The sequence below is a fragment of the Struthio camelus genome, chromosome 1, assembly GCF_040807025.1.
Source record: "Struthio camelus isolate bStrCam1 chromosome 1, bStrCam1.hap1, whole genome shotgun sequence".
Classification (NCBI taxonomy): domain Eukaryota; kingdom Metazoa; phylum Chordata; class Aves; order Struthioniformes; family Struthionidae; genus Struthio; species Struthio camelus.
The window spans coordinates 91019461-91040181 of NC_090942.1; the positions used below are offsets into that span (position 1 = coordinate 91019461).

Here is a 20721-nt window from a genome sequence, read left to right on the forward strand (position 1 = left end):
TTTGATTATGCTGTCCTCTTCACTTATATCTTCCCAGCTTTTGTTCTGTTTTTCCCATGTGTTGATGAACCAGATCATTTGAGAGACCATCTCCTGAGTAAGACTTTTGGTCATAAATTGTACCATTTTCATCAGGCATGTCTCACTGTGATGGAAGATACTGATATGAGATTGTTAGTATGATCTGCAGGAGTGGTGAAATGGGAAGCAGTGTGTTGCTCTGGGTGATGGTTCTGTATACTGTATCTTCACAAGCTGAATGTATGATTGCCTTTTATGGCTACTGAGCAACCTTTACGTAAACATGAATCATTTTTTATGGAATCAAAATTGAAATGTTTCCTTACCAGTTATGTCTATTCTCTGCCCAGGTAGAAATGTGATAACATAGAATTTTAAAATAGAAGAAACTTTTTATTATGCAACATGCTGCTTTTGTGGTAGGAAAAAAGGTCTCTCTCTAATGCTCACTCTTTATATCCTTCTGCTTATGGATACCAGATCTAACAAGTCATATGCATTTTTTGAAATATTTGAAAGATCTGTGATCAGCTTAGCTCTTTTGTATTTACATATATGCAGTTCTGTTAGATAAAGCTTTTCCTTCTGCTGCAAAGTAGATGCCAATGATTATTTCTGGATTATTTACAATTGATTATATTTTTTGCATTAAAACTAGCAACCCAAAATGTCAAGGAATAGCAGCACAGATGGTGCGGTAAGTTTAGCTGAAGTGTTTGGCCAAAGAAACACCAGCCTTAGTGGCTGATAACGTTGGGTAGACATGGGGCTACATTTTGCACTGCTGCTGTTTTTCCAGGAAGAACTATTTACCCGGGATTCATGGATTCACTTGGGGCACAGGTGGTGATCTCTGCAGAGGATCATTATTAAAAACCCATCAGGGATTTGCAGACCTGTCTAATGGGCACTTTAGCGTCCTGAGGAGGCTGCTTTTTAATTTTGTTTTATTCATATTCACCTCATAGGAACAGCGTTGTTGCAAAGTGCTATTCTGGTGAAGCAGAAGGTAGCCTTGCGGGAAAACTGAAGCAGGAAGTGTTAGCCCCCTTTCAGATTGAAAGGTGGGAGACTATAGCATAAAGCTAGTGAAAAAGTAATATATACTATGATAAATATAGCATTATATATAATAATTATAATAAAAATCTGAAATCTGAATTAGCTCCTGAAATGACTTAGCGCTCTCCTATCTGTTGCTTGTATTGCAGGACGAGGGATATTGCCTCCTGGGAGCGCTGAATCAGTTTGGCTGCTGAACCACCTAGTCATCCAGAGCCTTGGTACATTAACCATGCCACTTTGTTTCCGAGTTGGCTGCTGTCTCTGATATTAGTGACGCTGCCCTCTGTGATAAAATCATTGAGGCTGAAAATAGAGCTTTATCAGTAGGGCAGCAAAAAAATGTTTCTGCCGCAGATTCCCTGAGCGCAGGGTCTTGTACAGAGGATCAGTCACCTGGATCGACAGCTCCTTAGATATTGATCTTAATCTAGTCCAGCTGCAGTAGGACTGACTGTGGAAATAGCCATCTGAAAACGCCTCCACACTGGCGTGGCTAACCTAAGAGTGATGCCCATCTGAAAGCTGGGTGCGTGGTCCAGACTGCAATAGCAGAGAGCAAAGTTGTAGGACTAGATATCAAAACTAGTGAATTCCCTGGCTGCTCTATCCTGAGAGGCAATTAATGAGTGGGAAGATGGAGCTTTCTTGTGTTTTTTTTCCCATTCTCCCCAACTGAAATCTTTAATTTCCTCATTCCAGTGCTAACAATATAACTGTTATAACGAGCATGTGACTCCCCAGGCCTGTGTCCCCACCCCTTTCTTGTTCTCTTCTGAATGTTCCTGGAAAGTTGAAGCAGATGCAGCCACCTCAGACCAGTTTCTCTTCTGACACCTGCTGCTCCTCAGCCAGTAAATGCAGCAGACTCTTTTGCTTGCTGCACACATATGCTAGCTGCTGCCCATCTGGAGCTTTACTAGAGCTGACATTAAGACAGCCTGGTTTATGTTTACCTACAGTTTTGACGCTCCCCCACTTAAGTCTCCAGGTGCCCTGCTCATAAACTCCCCCCTCGGTGATTTCATGCCGTTTCTGGTTCTTGGCTCTGCTTTGATGGTGATCCTCTCCTCTGGAAAGCAAGCTAACAATTACATCCTCAAAAAGGGAACGCACAGGGAATTAAGACTTCAAAAAAGGCAGTTCATCTATAAATCCTCTATGTCCTCTGCCTCGCGTACCTACAAGGCCAGATCTCATAGCCAGACGTCTTGAAGGAACACCTCCCATTGCCCCTTCACAAAAGGCAGAGCAAAAGGCATTGCCACCCTTTCCCATCGCCTTTGTAATAATCCAGCTGCGTTCAATTAATTTCTCTGTTTGACAGGATTTAAGCCTTCCCAGGAAATACGAACTGTCAGAAGATCTCAATCTAGCAAAAGTGAAGCTCTGGAATGGATAATGAGGCATCTGTTTCAAGATGTAGCTTGATAAAGTCAAGTTAAGGAATAGGTGATAAGATACCCTTGATAGAGCATTGGTAGTTATAATCAACTGCTGCAAGGCTTATCATCTGTAGGGCCTGGGAAGAAGAATGTTTGGATTCATACATTCATTTCTTTTTTTTCTGCTTTTCACCCTTCCTTTTAAGCAGAAAAGGTTGACCAGCTAGAGGTGGATCTTAGTGAAGCACTGCGACCACTTCTAGTGATACTGAGAAGGGTGAGATTTCTCCACTGTTGTCACTGTCCCACTCTGCTACTTCTTTTTGTAATTCAACATCAAGATAGGAACCATTTCTATTCAGCAGATGTGTTTCTTTTATCAAGAATTTTATACTCCTTGGCAAATTTAGGATCAGGAAGGAATTTCCTGCAAGTAAGAGTCATGGGGAGGGAGAGAGGGATTTCTGCTGTGTTTCTTTGTGAAAAAGAGAGGGTTTGTCTTCCCCTCTATCTTAAAAAATGGTCCACTTCCTAGGATCTAGGATTTTTTGCCTTACAAATCCCCTGTGAGTAAAGAATCCCAAAGTATTTGCAACGTATTTGATCAGCATCGATGGCCTGTACCAACACTTACCACAACTGTTTTCTTCTGTCTGTCCAAAAGTGCTGCCCCTTTTGTATTTTCAGCTTCATTGTCTAAATTCACTGCCATGCCTATTAAGTGGGCCTGCTCAAGAAGAATGGGATGAAAACCTTTCGTGCGGGATACAGAAAACATTGTTCAGTGGGGTAGGTGAAGCCACTAAAAGCTTCTTGCAAAAAAAGTTAAAGTTGTCTACAAAATAAAAGAAGAAGAAAAACGTTATTAAGTTACATGTAGACAGACAATACATCAGGTCAGAAAAGACTTCGAGGAGCAACTAGCAAAAGGAATCAAAACTAACAATAAATCTTTCTTGGAACATATCAAGAACCTGCTAGGTAGTCTATAGGGCAAATTGATCATCAGGCTATAAAGAGAGGGAATAGTGAAGATAAGGCCATTGCAGAAATCTTTGCATCTGTGTTAAGTGTGGCAGAAACCAGAGAGATCATCGTGGCAGAACCCATTCTTGTGCAGGGTGGGTTCATCAATGAACATGTCAGAAATTGAAGAAACTGTGGGAAAGTCTATTCAGCACACTGACAAAATGAACAGTAACAAGTTGCTAGGAGCAATGGCTTTTGTCCAAAGGTTTCAAAGGTACTCAAGAATGAAATAGCTGAATTACTCTCAGTAGTGTGCAACCCGTGCTTAAAGCTGCCTTGGTACCCGAGGAGGGGAAAGTGGTGAAAGTGACGACAATTTTCAAAGGGTTTACATGGGTTCAAAGGGTGAATGGACAACTTCATGGCAAAGAAATCTACTGAGGGTGTCTAAGCCACAGAAACCACATTTGAAGACTGGGAGAACATTAATGGAAAGTGTGATATGTTTGCCCTATTCTTATTCTTCATCTTGAGTCCCCCCTGAGAGGAGGAGGCTAGAGGAAGAGAAATCAGGGAGAAATCAGATGATTATGGTGGCCAATGAGTGAAGAAGAGGAGTGGATGAAGGCCAAATGATTAAAAATATAAAACCAGGAAATCAGGAGGGGCCACAGAACGTAACATCTGCAAGAGGACCTGTACCTCTTCAGAGATCCTGAAGGCAGCTGAGGTGCTAGATGGTGGATGCTGCCAGTGACTCTCTGTACAGAGACATGACAGCACAAGGGAATAGAAGTAAGCTCCGCAATTACCAGGATCCACTCCCCCCACAATCAGGCATCCTCCTCCTGGAGCTGCAGGTGGCCAGTGTGGCCAGGGACAGATGGAGGAGGAGGTCCCAGGGCTTGCTGGGGCTTCTGATGGTGAAGGTGAGGAGTAAGTACAGTTAGAGCCCAAGAGGTTCTGGAGGACCTGGAAGAGGTCTGGCAGCAAGGCATACCACTCCTTGATGCTTATGTCCCCAGTGGGCTGTGAAATCCATGCTCTCATCTGCCAGTGTAAAGGAAGTGTGTGCTGTGATCCATCTCCTGAAGGATGGGGATGCATGCCTGGATGAATGTTGCCTGATGCCATTGGAGCCAGCTGTGACCTGCAGAGCTGTTGGCTCTTGTTGTAAGACATAGAGAGGGTTGTGGACAAGACATTTTGGCAGAGCTGCTGATGAAGGTTGTCAGCAGCAGTCACAGAAGGGTGGGAGTGTCAGCAGCAGAAGTGTAGAAATTGGTGGTGGCCCTCTCTTGTCCCTTCTCCTGGTTCAGAGGTTGTACGGACAGAGTCTGAGAGAAGGAGCTCCTGATGTTGCAGCCACTGCATCCCCCTGGGGACATGGATAGGGCTGGTCCTGATTTCTCTGCAGTCTGCTGCTGGAGAGCAAGAACCCGTGGGGAGATGCACTTCTGCTCCGCTTTGGTATGTCTGACCCTGTGGACCTTCAGCCCCGTTTGATGTCGCCTCTGACCACAGCTCTGCCACACACTGCCTGGGCTACCATGGACTTCATAGGAATTGCTAGCAACTGCTGCTGGCTCCAGAGGCCAGACTGAAATCAGCCCTCCTCACTCCAGATGAGCTTTTTGAGTTTCTCAGTTAATTTTTATCCAGAGGGAGCATCTGCCATTTTTCAGTGTCTGCTCATCACTCATTGAAGGAGATGCATGTGAACCCACTGTTCTGTATGCTGGGAGAAACTGTTTTTTCAGCTGATCTAACAGTATTTTTGGCATTAAGTAGGAGCTGGGCTGACCTAGCATGACACATTATGCTGTGGCGTGGAGGAGTGGAGCGGGAGATCTGCAGAAGAGTTTTGTCTGAGACACAAGTTAGGGAGTGATTGTAAAAAAGCTGAAGGCTTTGGGAGAAGGCCCCAGTTTCTCTCTAGATAAAGAAGAAAGCCCAATACTTTTATTTATTTATTTATTTTTGAGGGGGGAGAGAGTAGAATGTTAAAAAAGTTTGATTAGCCTTATGTACTCTTGACAGAGAAAAGCCCAGAGGCAGTGTTCCTGCAGGCCGATTCTAGGGAGGAGAAGCAGCTATTGTATAGCTCTGAGATGACTTTCTCTAAGAAAAGAGCTATGTGGCTATTGAAAAGAAATCCTTGATGTCTGTGGGCTTTCAAGAAGATGCAGCCTTGTCTATGTGGGAGTCATTTCACTGCAAATGTGTGTGAACCACCTGCTACTCATTGAGCAGATCCAACAACGGGCTGTAATGCCAAACTCTGGAGATGGAGCTTGCTGCTTCAAGTTGCTGACCTGGAAGAAACGTATGGTAGGAGAACATAAACACTGGCCACCCCACGCCACCCCTAGAATGTGAGTTCCAGTGATTCCTGGTGGTTCATTGACAAAGATGGGGGAGATGGGGGAATGTTCTGTATTATTTCTGTGGTCAGTGTGGAAAGCTTTCCTATTACATACTAGACTTAAATGAGTTACTTTCCATCATTGCCTGGGGGACTAGGAGAGAGAGATTTTAGCTTTGAGTCATTCCCATACATTAGGCCCTCCACTGTAAGTCTGCTAGAGGCCAAGGATGACTGGTGGAATTTGAAGCTTCTCAGCCTGAGCATGTGGTTGTGAGGTGGGAACAAGCTTCATAAAGCTCAGCTTTCTCCTCTGTGGGGAGGTGTAATCTGGACTTTATTTGAAAACCTTGAGAGCTAGTCTACCATTTTCATTGAGAGGTAGCGAGAACAATCATCCTTGCTACTGAATATATTACACCTTATTCTATTTTGAACATGCCTAAATTTAACCTGCAGCTGTTGATTCTTGCTATGCCATTTTTTACAGGTCCTGATGCCATTAGTGCTCCGTATTTTCTGTGGTATAGCTAAGAGATTTTTTACTAATCTAGGAAAGTCAGAGTAATGTCTCTAACTCTTTCCCCATCGGGGGTTTTCGTAGCTTCCTAATTGGTCTTGTCATTAGGCTCTAGACCATCTCCAAGTTTTCAACATGTCCATCCGGCCAGCCCATGAGTGGCTTCATTGATTCCTGCTCCAGGGTTCAAGACCTTGAGTTTAATCTGCCTGCTAACACTCAGTCCCTTTGTGAGCTCCCTTTCCTGAGTCCCAGGTCTTAGGCTACATTTCTGTTTGGTGAGGGTCCTACAATTTCCCTTTCTTCACAGGGTTCAGCCTGCCTGTTCACCAGCCACAGACCCTTGCAACAGGCTTGCCTCCATAGAGTTGTGAGGGAAGTGCACAGACAGAAAGCAACCGTTCAAAACTAAAAGTACTGATTTATTGGTAGGGCATCAAAAGTGAAGAGGAAATGATACAAGCAGAAACTGCTTCTGCCAGCAGTTACACTCTCTGGCAGTCACTGTCACTGCTACATATCCTTTCAGGTCAAGTGCCTTTTTATAGTGATTTATGGGCGTTGAGCTAGCATGGTGGGTCCCGCACCCGAGGAGATTCCACAGACATTACTGAGCATTCTTATGTTGTTTGAATATGCTCACCTAAGCATTTGACCCATGCTGATCTGAATGAGACTCTCAGCTTTAGCTACTGATCTTCTTGCCATTTGCAGATTGTGTCAACAATAATTTCTGTAATTATATTACCTGACACAAACATTGAATAGCACTGAGCTCCCTGTCAAAGAAGCATACACTTTCAGCAGTGACTGATGCTTCTTTTTGGACAATTATTTTTTGAGATTTGTCAGTAAGCCAGTAATTAATCCATACAATACAAATCATGATCTTTATATGCACTGCTATTTTCCCTTCAGAATGTCATGCTTCTTTACAAATGTCTTCGTTTGTTAAATCTGCATCAGTACTTTTATCAATCAAATGTATTATTTTGTAAAGAAATGAGTTAGGTATGTTTCTCACAACTTTTTAAAAATAAAACCACATACTAAATTATTATTTTTATTTTCATTTTCTTTTTTGAAGTCTTTGTAAGCTGCCTTGCATTAGCTTCACTCTCTCTTGCCTATGATTATTATTATGGAACCATCTAAGTCATCTCTGTCATCTTGTTTATTCTCTGTGAACACTGACACAACATTAGCACTCTTCCAATATCTTGGGATTCCTCTCATATTCCAGGGTTTTAAAATACCTGATTCTAATGGACCTGACACCTCCTCAGCCAAATCTTCTATGATGCTCTAATTATCTTGGTCTACTGATCTGAAAATACTTACACTTAATAAATACTGTTAGAAACCCTCCTTAGTTTATAAATAGACTAGAAAGTTGCTCAGCACCCTCAGGTAATCTGAATACATAATTCTGCTTCCTTCTGTATACAAACAAATATCTTCTCTGTGTCAAAAAATCTCCATCAGAAATCTTCTCTATTTACCTACATCCATCTGGTAAAGGTCTAGGCCATTGCTAGAATTGCTTGGATCCCAACATATTCTGAAAAACTCTTTCCAAGTGCCTTTAGTGCAATCCAGTTTTTCCAGATATTTTGAATACTCCTTATCAGCTTGTATGCTTCATTACTTGTCATTTATATTGTGTGCCATATAGCTCCTTTCCATCTATGCCTTCCTTCTACTTTTTTTCTTTTCTGTTGGTTATATACAGGATTTCTAAGTGCTACCTTCAAGTTCCCTGCTAGCCAGAAGACGGTTATAGTTCTGCCTATGTAAGAACTGAAGAACCACAGATCTTGTAAACTTCTACTAGTGAAATTTCTGTTACAAAATTTTGTTGTAACTTTCTGTTACAGTTTTCATCATATTTTTGATTGCTCTACCTGCAATTAGTTTAACCTGTAATTTCCTCACTTTGAGGATTTACCATTTTGAAGAACCCATTCTGCATACATATTTCCCCATCCCTACAGGCAGTTAAGATGCATACATACATACAATAATATCTGGAGATATTCAAAAGCTGCCTGGACGCGATCCTGGGAAATATGCTCTAGAGGACCCTGCTTGAGCAGGGGGGGGTTGGACTAGATGATCTCCAGAGGTCCCTTCCAACCTCAACCATTCTGTGATTCTATGATCTTAAAAACCTGCCTTCTAGGCATTAATCAAACCTATATACAGCTGCAGACATAAACCTATATACAACATGCGCATATATATATATTTTGAATGACTATTTACAAAATGTGCATGTGCTCATATATAGTCATACAAACGCTCAACTCTACGCAATTTACTTTTCCCTGAACCTGGAGTAGAGGCATTTCTAAAAATGTATGCACGTTGCATCTAATGTGGCATCCAAGTAACGAGCTGAGGCTATCAGTGTTGCCCTTCCATGATGAAGGCGTTTTTCCGTGACTCTGCGTCTCCCAGGTCGCTCAGCTCCTCCATGAAGGGGAGCCCTGCCCATACCGACCAATAGCTCTGTTAATATTTGGGCAGAGCTGCCTCTCCTGGACAGGATATGCCAGGGGAAGGAAGACAAATGAGTGTAGGCAAGGGCTTCTTTTACTCTGAAGCCCTTAGAAGTTGCTCAGATTCTGGTTTAACTGAAAAGAAAAAAAAAAAAAAAGAACAAAATTTAGGAAGTGGTACAAAACATCATCCTGCAGTTCACCAGAAATGAATGGGGAAAAACATTCCAGCCCTGCAAAGAGGCACTCTAAGGAGATAAGGACTGCTAGCTACAGAACGATATCCTGCTTATTGCCTTTCCAGCTGCTTCTTGCACAAAGGGAATAAAATCAGAGGACAAACTAGCACTCTGAGATGCCCCAGTCCTTAGCTGAGCCCATTTACTGCCGTGTAGCTGTGAGGAGGCAGAGAGGAAGGGGCTCACCCTCCACACCCTTTTCTCCTTCTCCTCCCCATCCCTTGCTCCCATCCCAGCCCTGGCTGTTCCCTGAGCCTGTTTAACCCACTGAAACACCCAAGAACTAACCAGCTTTTTGATGGCTTTAATTTCTGCCATTTTGGTGAGTTGAAGTGGCTCATGGCATCTGCTAAGTGCTCAAGTCAGCAGAGGTAAGCAGGGGCACTGCACTGATGGGGGTGAGGAGAGGGAAGGAAGAAGGGAGCTAGACGCCCTGCTGTCAACGGTGCTGAGCTGCTAATTCAGCTCGCCGCATCTTGTGAGGATCTAGAGTCACTTGTGAGAGGGTTTCCAGCTCATGCACTTCCCACGTCTCCCTCCAGGGCATCCTGAGATATTCTGACCTCAGTCTCTCCTGAACAGGGCACAGGGGAGGAAGATGCCCCTTGTTCTGTCTCATACTAGGAAAGTGGCTTTTTGTTATAGGCTCCTACCTGTCCTTTTCCTCCAGAGCACAATGAAGAGGGCAATGATGAAAATGACAGTAGCAGTGAAGCCCCCCACAAGTCCTTCCGATCCTGTTTTTTCTGTTGAGGAAGAGGAGGATTGGTGATGCTATGTTCACCTGAGCAGCTGGACAGCAAGCGAATTGTCATAGTTAAACAAGCTCTCCCAGCAGCTGACCATGCACGTGCTCTTGTCAGGTATACAAATGGGACACGAAACATGAGCTAAGGCCATCCAGACACAGGGCCAGTTAAACTGGCTAGACTGATGTGTTGTAACCCGTTAAACTGCAGTTAACTTGACTGCTTGTTCCTGCGGGGTCAGGAGACATAAAAGCAATCTCCCGTTAGGAAAGAGAGTGAGGACCCCAACAGCATATCAGGCCCCATGGGGAAAAGCACTTTCTTTATGTTGCTGGGACTATAGTTCCCAAGCAGACTCAACCTCCACTTGAGTATCAAGTTCAGCTGGGTGCCTGAGTCCTTGAGGAGGTCCAGAGGTTGTGATCCTCGCCATGGGTAGGTGAGGTGGCAGGAGGGGAGGGCTTACCTGGTGCTTTTAGATAGGCACTAGCAGAGATAGGCTCCTCTAAGGCCACGTGTGAAACATGGCAGGTGTACGTGGCTGGTGCCCGCACTGTGGTTGAGCTGATGCTGAGGTAGGAGGTGATACTGTAGGTGCCATCTTGGCTTTGCTGGTGGCTGGAGAAACGCATGCTTGAGAGAGCAATTTCTGCTTCATCCTCAGCAGTCTTCTGTGTCCAGCTCACAGACACATCCAGGGGGTAATAGCCAGCAATGTCGCAGGTCAGAGTAGTAGCGACATCGCTCTCGAACGACACTTGTGCTGGAATCACACGAACTCTTGGGGGCTCTGGTGAGAGATAAAGAGGAAATTAACTTAGTCTGAAACTATCAGCAGGGTACAAAAGTTTCTGTCCACAAGGGAAGGAAAATGTGCTGCTTGTGCCAAGGAATGTTGGGGACAGTGGGATAAGGGTGCAGTGCAATTTCAGCCCCTGGGGAGCTGGACTCCTGCTGCCCCCAGGTTGCCTTCCTCACCAGCCACCTGCAGCTGGATGATGTGCTGGATCTGGTGCTGTGGGGTGGACACCAAACAGATGTACGTGCCCTCATCTCCCACGCTCACTCCTTGCAGACTAAGTGATGCATCTCCATTCCCCAGCAACTGTGGCATATCCACATGGACTTTTGGCTCCACTGTTGGGCCCGTGCTCCCTGCCTGGTACCGAAACAGGCTTCTTCCGCTGCCTCGGTGCTGCCTCCTCCACTCCAGGGAGGACAGCAGGGAGCTGGGAGCTAAGGCAAAGTGGCAGTCAAGGGTGACTGAGCCGCCGAGGTGGGTGCGCAGGGAAGTGTTGCATGACGACGATTGAAATTCGACTAGAAACAGAAAGAAAGATATAGGCAAGCAGGGTGTTAAACAGATATGATTTTAAAGAGAGCACCCTCCAGCAGGAACTGCTCGCAGTGAGCTCCCTACCCAGAGGAGGCATGCTGCATATGGTGCCCCAAGGCCACATGGTCTGAAGAGTGGGAAGAAACTATCCTGGTGGGGTTAGCAGGGTGGAGAAACAGGTGGACACCAAGTACCCAGCATGGTCCTGAGAGACAAAGTGCTTGCCACCCTCAGGGGATGGCCAGAGCATAGGAGCCCCTGAGAGGAGGGACAAGGAGGGCAAGATTGTCCCTGAGGAAGGGCCTTTACAGAGGAACCTGCACAATGGAGCCCTTCCTTTCCCACATGACTCCTCCCAGCAGCCCTCAGGTCCTGGTGAAAGGGTAGGGAACACAAGGGGCAGGCTCCCTTCCCCTTGTGTCCCTCAGGGGAGTGTGGTCACCTGTGGTCAGCACTGTCCCCTTCTTGCTCACAGGAATCCTCAGCTTCGGGTGCAGTATTGCATCTGGCTCCTCCTCCTGCCCACCGCTGCAGTGGGAGCCTCTGAGCACCAGGGCAATACTGATCCCACTGGACAGCCGCAGAGTCCCCATGAACCAGGAGCCAGGGCAGGGCCCCTTGCCATCCCGCTGGAAGTTGTATGGGGAAATCTCGCAGTTTACCTCCTCCCCATTACAGTCGGCGTGCAGTAGGGACTCTGCATGTGGGATGGATACCAACGGGGCTGTGAAGATAGAGGGAGAGATTTAACCATATGATTCCAAATGGGGAAAGCGAATGCAAGTTGATGAGACGTACTTTGGAGAGGAACTGTGTGCTGCAAGGGTCAGTCAGAGCCCTGCAATGTACTGCTAGGCTTATCAACTGAAGGCTTGGAAAGAATACGAGAGGTTTGTCATGATTGACTTATGTCCCTCTGTCTGCTCATTGTATTTTATCCTACCAGATTGCAGGGAGTTCACTCTGGGCAAAGCAAGCTGCTAGAAAAAGAGAATAAACAGAGCAGATTCCTTTTAGCCAGCTCAACAGAGTAAGCTGTGCATATGAAATACCCACCAAAGACTAGCAATGTTTATTCTTGTTAGGTGGGAGTTCAGAAGCAAAGGAGACACTGAAACATCCCAGTTAAGGCAAGAAAGGGTGGCAAGAAGCCAGACTGCATAGACTATATCTATGCTGTTGGTCAACACATAAATGTAGGCATAAGCATCCTGGTGACCTACATCTTTTCCATCCATATTGCTGGAAACTAACTCAGTGTGGAAAGGATAAGCTGTATTTGTGATGCCTGACAACGGTCTCGCTGCAGTGTGCTTGAACTCATCCATGCCCAGCCCATCCACGCTGCATGAAGAAGAGCTCAGACTCATGTAAACGCACTCTGCTGGGCCTTCAGCTCCCTCACTGAAGATGTCTCAGAGCTCCAGCCAAGCTTATGTATTAGCACAAGGTTGCGCATAAACAATGTAGACAATGGACAAGACCACGGTGAAGTACAGACTCAGACTTTTGCTTGACTGATGGTGTTTGCAAAATTATGCAACAAGCAAGGGCTGCAGAGGGTGGGCTGCAGGGTGGCACCCATGAAGAGGTAATGAGAAGACAAGTCACACTTCTGATCAGGATGGCTCTGTTTCATGCCTGCTTACCACTATGCTTCTGCTAGTAAAAAATGTCCTCTCTTTCTTTGGATAAAGGATGGGAATGCCCTTTAAGGGTGCAATAATACTATATAGTGGCAAAATTCTTGAGACGCCTCCGATGAAGTATTTCCCAAGAGATAAGCAATCTAGGATAGCCCCAGCAGGTGGGAGGTGCCTCAGCACAGTTTTCTAATGTCTTCCAAGAATTCCTTCCTTAAAGTCCCAATTGCTGAATTCAAGAAATTGCATGTAAACTTTAGCTGCCATTCAAAAATTAATTTTCTGAACTCAGTTAAAGAAAAAGCTTGAAGGTAAAACCCCAGTGCCTGTAAACGGTCAAAACCCAGGAGTCACCTCTCTTACCTCAGCTCTCCAACTCACCTGAGGTTTCAAAAACAATGCGAGGAGAGGAGTCAGCATTTTCCTGTGGCACTTTGTAATCAGTTGCCTCACCCAAGCTCCCGTCATCTCTGACACTGACGTCCCTCAGCACAAGGGTAGCAGGGTCCTTGGAGAACGAGCCCCCAAAGGCACCTGGCAAGCCTCCTGGATCTTCCTCCACATAGGAGCAGTCCAGGACTATATCCACCGTTTGAAATGGAGGTGCTGCAGTGGGATCTTTTGTTGACCCTTTAGGGAGGGGAATGAACCAGTTTCAAGACCTGCACTTGCACACATGCACGAATCCCGCGGCATCCTTATAACAAAGACGAAGATATGAATATTACCCTTTCTCTAGGATGGAGAGCAGGGAAAAACAAACACGAGGCCTGGGGCTGGTTGCCCCTTTAGGGTTCTTCTTTTGACCGTGGCCGAAGCAGCCCCTCCATTTCTCTAGCATCGTACCTCTGACAACAGTATTAATCTTGGGAAATAGCTGTTCAGGAGTTTTTACTTGGAGACTTCAATTTAAAGGGTGGCGTTAGGGGGAGTGTAAAGCATGGGATCGGCCCTCTACCACTGCTCTCGGAACCCCGCTCTGGCTGCCCAGAAGGCTCCCCCTGCCGCACTCCTGTAACTCACCGGCATCCAGACCTAGCAGGCCACAGAAGACGAGGAGCCCTTGAATCATGCTGTCCCCGAGAGGGCCTACAAACCCAGAGAAGACCTTACAGGAATCAAACCTTGCCTCAGACTGCAGGCAGGCTTGTGCTTTTGATTTCACTTTCACTCTGACAACACAGCAGCAGCAGGAAAAAAAAAAAAAATTAACTCTTTCTGTACCAAACATCTGAGTCTGAGGGCTTCAGGGTGAAGTCTTGAGACAGCAGAAAAGCAGAGCACTATTGACTGGGATCGAGGAGCATCCCCAGACCTGCAGATGGGTTTTTTTTCACTGCCTGAGCCCCTCTTTAAGAGTCTATGTTGCGCCAGCCTCTTCCCGGTGCTGTCCTACCCGCTGCCTCTTCCCTTGGGCGCTCACTGAGCCCCTTGCGATGGCAGTCGCATCTCTGTGCGCTTGCCTTTTAGAAGACTTACGCTTCCCGAGACGCTTTGGGGTTGACGTTCCTTTTTTGGGTTTTTTTTGTTGGTCCTTCTCTAACTGAAACGAAAAGCTTGAAAGGCAGTTTGCGCCGAGGCGCTATGACACAGCCCTGAGAGCCTGGCAGGCTGCCGCCGCAGTGCCAGAAACCAGGCAAGCCTGCGCTTAGCGGGGAAGAAATATCACGGACAAAAGTCAAGCCGCTGCACAGACATGAGAGAGGGAACAGATGGGCGCTGCCGGTATTTTAAATACTGCCTTTTCCTGCCTCTTTTGAGATACACTGAGAGAAAATGACTGCTTCTCTTCCTCTGCTGGTCGGCTCCTCTCTTCACAGACTTACTGGCTCTGGCAGTGACACAGTTTACCCTTGCCGTGGGCTGCTCTAATCACGTACATCTCCAAGCAGCTCTTGATGCAGGTACTCCTGGCATCCCTATCCCATCCTCACTCACCGCTTTAGTCCTACTTGGAAAAGACTCATGAGGAACATTAATTCTTCCTGCTCCTCACGGCTTCACTGAAATTGCATTTAGGATCCCTGAATTTGTCACAGTCATCATCCAGCCGCTCTGACAGGCTCACCCATCTTCTCACCAGGGTAATAGCATGCACCCTGTGGGTCCCTGTCATCCCCTTGCCCCCTGAGGGGTTCAGCCTTCAACGCTCACCTCCTCTCCCTTGGCCCTTCGTGTCTCAGCATTTCTGGGCTCTCAGAGGCCGCACACTTCCCCTGCCCTGGCTTGCTGTAGCCAAATACAGACAACAGGGAGGAGAGTGCATGGCAAAGCCCAGACAAAGTACACTTGTCCTTTTTCCCATGTTGTGAGCCAAGTTATTGTGGCGGTCTGCTGGAAATGACACCCGTCCTGCCTCTTCAGCATCGTATCTGTGCTTTAGGAATCAAAACAGCTTCTTCTGTTTTATGATCCGTGGTTTTTTTTGCGCTCTCCCCTTCCAGCTCTGGGAGCAGGCTGCCTCCTCGGGTACAGCTAAGACAGGCTGAGGAAGGAGCCCATCATGTTGCCCAGTGGCCGTTGCCCAGTGAGCTGGGGCTGCTCTGGCGGATTCCCGGCGGCTGGCGAGGCACAGCTCCTGCACTCGGGGCAAAGGCAACAGCTCTCCTTGCCAAGGCAAGGCTCCTTTCCCTCTTTTGTTTCTCTAGCTGCTCCCATGGGACCCAAACTACACTTTGAGCCTACGGGAGCGGATTTGGCCATCAGCTTTTTATGCGCAGAAGCTGGGGGAAGTCTGCAGCCAGTGCTGTGGCTGTGACATGAATCGTGGCTTGCTACTTTGAGAGACGCTCAAACACAGTAGTATTTATAGAATTTGTCTTTCAGAGCAGTAAACTGCCCTTGACTATTCTCTGTAATCAAATCCTTCCAGAGGTGTGGAAAAGCTGAGACTCCCTTCTGTTCTCCGGAGCTGCAGTCCATTGCATGCTGGATCTGCCTGGCTAAAGGAAACAGCCCTGGTAAAAAGTTTTGCAGCATGCTGAGCTAGCTTGTAAATACAATTTTACTGTGTCAGCATCGTGTTCAAGAGATCTATTCAGTGCTGCTGCTGCAACTGCTGGAAGGGAGTTGTGTGATAGGTGTATCTGGCTTTGTATGCAGGGAAAGGAAAGCCAGTTAAATAAGTACTTGGCAGCAGATAAAGAGGGCAGAAGCCTAGACCACAAGGAGAGAGAAGATCCTGATGGAGAAGCATCCGGCAGCCAATACTGACAGCTAAAGGGCTATCTAGTTCAGCTAAGGGAAATGGATGAGGTCAGGGAGTACTAACAGAGATGTCTGTACACTACAGAGTGTCTCAGGTGATAGTGTGGAATCAGAAAAGTGGTGGTGGGAAGAGACCTCTGGAGGTCTCCAGTCCAACCTCCTGCTAGATCAGGTCACCATCACTGTGTCCAGCCAAGTCTGGAAACTCTCCAGGGAGGGAGACTCTACCACCTTTCTGGGTATACCTGTTCCAGTGCTGTGCTGCCCTGCTGATAAAAAAAGTTTTTCCTAAAGCCCAACCTGACCCTTCCAAGCTGCAACTTGTTGCCATTGTCCCTTTTTCTTATTGTCTGGCACTACTGAGAAGAGTTTGGCTCCACTATCTTTGTTGTATCTACCACCCTTCAGATAGTTGTAGGAAAGAACTAGGAACAGCTACTCTGGGGTGTAAACTAGCTATCATGCAAGTGGCAGAAATATGGTGGAAAAACAGTCATGCCTGGTACTAAAATATTCTTCTGTTCAGGACTGGCAGAAATAAAGCTAAAGATAGTGAGTTGGCATCAGACTAATGATTTAACAGGTTGTTTACATAAAACTCAAGAAGAAAGCTAGAAGAGACTTTTCTCTGGCAGAGGTCAGAGCTGTGAACGACTCAGGTTTATCATTGTATGCATAGAGAAAGCTCTAATATTAAAAGGGATAAATCCCACCAGGAGCTGCGCAGCCATGGGAAACTAACTTCACATTTTTGAACTGAAGACTAAACTCTGATAATCGTAATTGGGCCTAGGCCAATATTTTTCAGTATAACAGATGACAGATTCCTTGACAAAACAGTCATTGAACCAACAAAAGATTACTTAGTTGTAAATAGCAATTAAGTCATAGAGCAGCTGGTCGTCAAAAATTAATTTGGAGTGTGTGATCACACTTTGCTTACATATAAATTAAGCAGGAACCTAAACAAAAGTAGGACGGTACATGAAGGGTCTTTTTTAAAGGAAAAAAAATCAAGGATTTAAGAGACCTCATTAGCTTAGACCGTATAGGTTGAGGACCTGAATGTGAAAGAAGCCCAGAGTTTCTGTGAGAGAGCTACAGCAGTTTTGGAATTTGGATCCCAAGTAAAGAAGCAAAAATCCTTCTGTAACTACCTGGATGGACAGCCAGACCCACAAGGTTATTAAAAATAAGTGAAGAATAAGAAGGGAGATAGATTGGCAAAGAAAAATCTTTTCTTTACGTGATTGTGGATACAATGTGACGTGTCAATCTGGAAAAGAAACTTTCAAAAGAAGAGAAATTTTTTCAGCGGTATAAGTAAATAACTGAACCAGGAAGGAGAAGGTGACTGTGCAGAGAGAAAAAATAATTGTAACTGATACATAGTCTTATCCTACAACCAGGAAAATCAAACTGAAGAGTGGAGCAGAGGGAAGGAGAGTAATGAATAAGAGGGTACAGGAATTACCTGATTTGAAAGCAGAGCAAATGTTATTGTGATGAAACTAAGAAAATGAGCTAAGACAAGTATTTTATTGGATTGTTTTAACCATAATAATTTTTATTCTTAAGAAAGCAACAAGAAGTTACAGACCTTTACAAAATAACATTGTTCAGATAAACTTATCTTATCTGTGCTCACTCAGTTTTGGGAGCTGGAGGCCTGGCAAATAATTTCTTCCTCCAATCTGTACTTCGGTATTTGTCACTATGTGACCTATCCTTTTGCCCCTTAAGGAATATAATTTCTCCCATGTTACTGTATAGCACTGAATGGGAATTTCCAGCCGCTTCCTCAAAGAGAAACATTTTCCAGAACATCAGTTGTTGGCAGTGAATGATGAGTATGCAGGAACATCAAAACTGGTGACTTCTCATGGTTTTACAATGGCCTCTTAGTTCCAGTCTTTCAACAAAATGCTAACTGAATAGTCTACCCCAGAGCAGAGGTCACACTACAGAATGAGAGTCATGGTAAAGCTTAAAATTCAGAACAGAGTCTGCAATTCACTGAGTTCACAAGGCTCATGCAAATATCTTACTTTGTCAATAGAAGCCAAAATCAATAAAAACAAACTCTCCATTCCCCTTCTTATGCTCTCCATATGTCTCTGCTCTACTAAATGTCACTCCCATCCTTCTAGTTTCTGCTGAATTGAATTATTTCCTCTGAACACATTTCCAGTTCCATCACCTCTTCCACATCCCTCTTCCTTTCATGCCTGCGCACTTTTACCTTTTTCCACTTGCCTCTCCCCATATCACCTTTACTCTGTCAGGTCTCCTCTATCCAAACCACTTACCTTTCCTGTTTCCAGTCTTTCTACTTTCTTGTCCTCTGCTTTTTTTTGCCCTGATCTGACCTTTCTGATTTCCATGAGGCCATCGATCCGGTTCCCATTCTTCCAACAAGAAGAAACACTGCAAAATTTGTCGGTCTCCAGAGCATGCAGAATATTGTTCTTGCCCTTCACAAAACATGTGGGCAGCACTAATAGGATCCAAGCCATGAAGGTCTGAAGTGTGAGGTGTGGACAGAGAACAACCTCTGTGCTCTGCTGCACTGGATCCACTTTCCCAATTCAGGTCCCTCCACAGGAAAGCAGCTGTTTTAAAAAGTAACAAATGCCATGTTTCTCCTGATTGAATCCCTCAAGCTGACATTCAGGAAGTGTTTTGAGTCCTAAATCCTATTTAGATGTCTAACATTCTAATGGGAAAGTTTCTCTATTTATTTTTCATTTTCCATTGGTCAAGTTACAAGCCTAAACTAGGAGCTTAAAGACTTGCTAAATCCACTAAGGGTGTGTTGTTTTCACGAAGCTAAGTAAAGCAGGCAAATTCAACTTCCTTGCAGCTCAGCTAAGCTCCTTGCTAATGAGTAGGACCATCCACATTGGGCTAGCCTGGCATACATGCTCTGATTAGTTAAACTGCATCTGATACCAGCCCACAACTCTCCTCTGCTGTTAAATGGGAGATAAAGTAAGACGTTGCTATCAGCTGGCATCTGTGAGGTAGGTTCTCACCGTTCTGAGTGGGACCGCCACTTTATTGTACCATCTTCCCTCTTCCAGGGTGGGATTAACCAGACTAAAGGTCACTGTGGATTTTCAGCTTCTACTGTATATGCTGAAGCATAGGCCATAAATAAATCTTGTTGACTTAACCAAATTTACAGTTTACAAAAGTATGCATATCTATTTACCCAAATGAATTTGTTTCTTTCTCTCTCAGTGAATTAGGAGCCTGTGTATCTCCAGTATACCCAAGGGAAAAGGATTGATGTCTAGTGACCTAGATGTTGCATCCTAACCCAGGCTGGTCCCTAGACGCAGTCGTTGTGACACTCCTCTCTCTAACCCACACCTTTAATGACCACAGTTGCCAAAGCTGCAGCCCCTCTGCAGTCTGATTTTGGCACCTCCTTTCCAGGGAAGAAGCAAGATCACTGATGATAAGGCTGCAACATAAGTCAGAAGATCTCTGGAAAAAGGAAGATACAAGAAGAAAATCCCCTGAAGCTGACAGAAGTAGGCCTGAACCAGGATAGCAGCAATGCCAGTGACACTTGATACTAGAGAGCCCGAGTCACCACTAACATAAACCAATTTCAGTGGAGCTACACCAGTTTACAGCAGCTAGGTAGTTGATTGAGTAAGAGACAGTTCGCAGACTGAATTTACTTTCTAATGGTCACTTATACCCACCTTGAACACTCTGAGATTCTATGTATAAGGCTCTTCCTTTTTTCTCCTAAAATTGTCCATAACTTTGAGTGCCTTCATTTTTAAGTACCAAGCTTACACACTGGCACCTGGTTTTTGGACATGTGTTTGCAGCTGTTCAGCATCTTTCGCGAAAGAGGCCCTCATGTAAAGGCCAGTCTAGAAAGTTTGTGTGTTCTCACATGCATCAACTTTCCTATGTAAAACACAAAGCGATAATATTGGACAACCTACTTCATAGTGGATTTTCTGAGGACAGATGAGTTTTTTGTAGGCATCTTTAAAGGACAGTAAGTTTGTTTTTGCACAGTGATTAAACCCCAGGAGTAAAAAACAGAACACCCAGCTTTAACTGTAGCCCGACCCAGCTCAGATTCCCCGTGTCATTTTGCCTCAATTCTCTGTACATAAAATTGGGATGCTACTTGTCTTGTTTTCCCCAGGATCCACAGGCAGACAGATTTATTCTCGTGCGTACAGCATTATGAGACTTCCCAGGAAGGCTCTCTAGGGAAAGGCAACAGAAAACTGAAAAAAAACCTGTAACTGCTGTTAGTCCTGATGATAACCCTGGGACTAATCTGTGCCCCCACAAATCAATAGATGTATCTGGAGAAGAAAAATATCCTCATACGATAGAATATCACAGGGACCGTTTAAGCTGCAAGTACAGATGAGGACAAACTGTACTCAGTGTTGTTTCTGGCACCACGCAATCGATCCCTTCGGTTACCATGGGCTTGGTTCAAGTTCATCAGCAACCACAAGTGGCAGTCGTTATCAGTAAGAGCTTGTGTAGTCTGCTCATGCTAGATCTGCACCAAAATGGGGAGCTGCAAGTGCAGCATGTCTCAATACACCTGAGTCAGGTTTAATCCAGCTGGCCCAGCTAGCGAGGGCAATGGCACCAGCACCTACTCCGCATGTGAGCGCCTGGCCCAGGCCACCACAGATCCACGAGTGCTGGTACCCCCTGCCTGTGAGGTGAAA

At 45.3% G+C, this 20721-nt stretch overlaps 2 protein-coding genes across 3 annotated transcripts in view; one reads left to right on the forward strand and one right to left on the reverse strand.

The window, feature by feature from the left end:
• The window catches only part of VAMP1 (vesicle associated membrane protein 1), a 41783-nt gene extending 22461 nt beyond the window's left edge, over positions 1-19322 (forward strand). The window contains exons 5-6 of one of the 2 annotated variants that reach the window (XM_068931090.1): positions 1233-1304; positions 19241-19322. In XM_068931090.1, the coding sequence (XP_068787191.1) occupies positions 1233-1304; positions 19241-19248 (80 nt within the window). In that variant the 3' untranslated portion in view covers positions 19249-19322. Of the gene's footprint in view, positions 1-1232; positions 1426-19240 lie in introns of those variants that run through there. The other variant, XM_068931088.1, reaches the window with a different exon arrangement.
• On the reverse strand, positions 8547-14009 carry TAPBPL (TAP binding protein like). The gene is made up of 7 exons (XM_009685083.2): positions 13814-14009; positions 13172-13420; positions 11590-11871; positions 10790-11131; positions 10278-10601; positions 9716-9808; positions 8547-8958 (listed from the first exon to the last, which is right to left on the reverse strand). The coding sequence occupies exons 1-7, from the start codon at positions 13860-13862 to the stop codon at positions 8918-8920; spliced, it is 1380 nt and encodes a 459-aa protein (XP_009683378.2). The 5' UTR covers positions 13863-14009; the 3' UTR covers positions 8547-8917.
• Positions 19323-20721: the final 1399 nt, after the last annotated feature.

Bases quoted from the DNA above. Each gene is read 5' to 3' on its own strand.
- TAPBPL (XM_009685083.2), bottom strand. From the start codon at position 13,862: ATGATTCAAGGGCTCCTCGTCTTCTGTGGCCTGCTAGGTCTGGATGCC. The intron at 13,421-13,813 runs GTGAGTTACAGG...CCCTCCCTAAAG, and splicing joins CCTGCTAGGTCTGGATGCCG to GGTCAACAAAAGATCCCACT. The intron at 9,809-10,277 runs GTAAGCCCTCCC...CTTCCTCAACAG, and splicing joins TGCCTATCTAAAAGCACCAG to AAAAAACAGGATCGGAAGGA.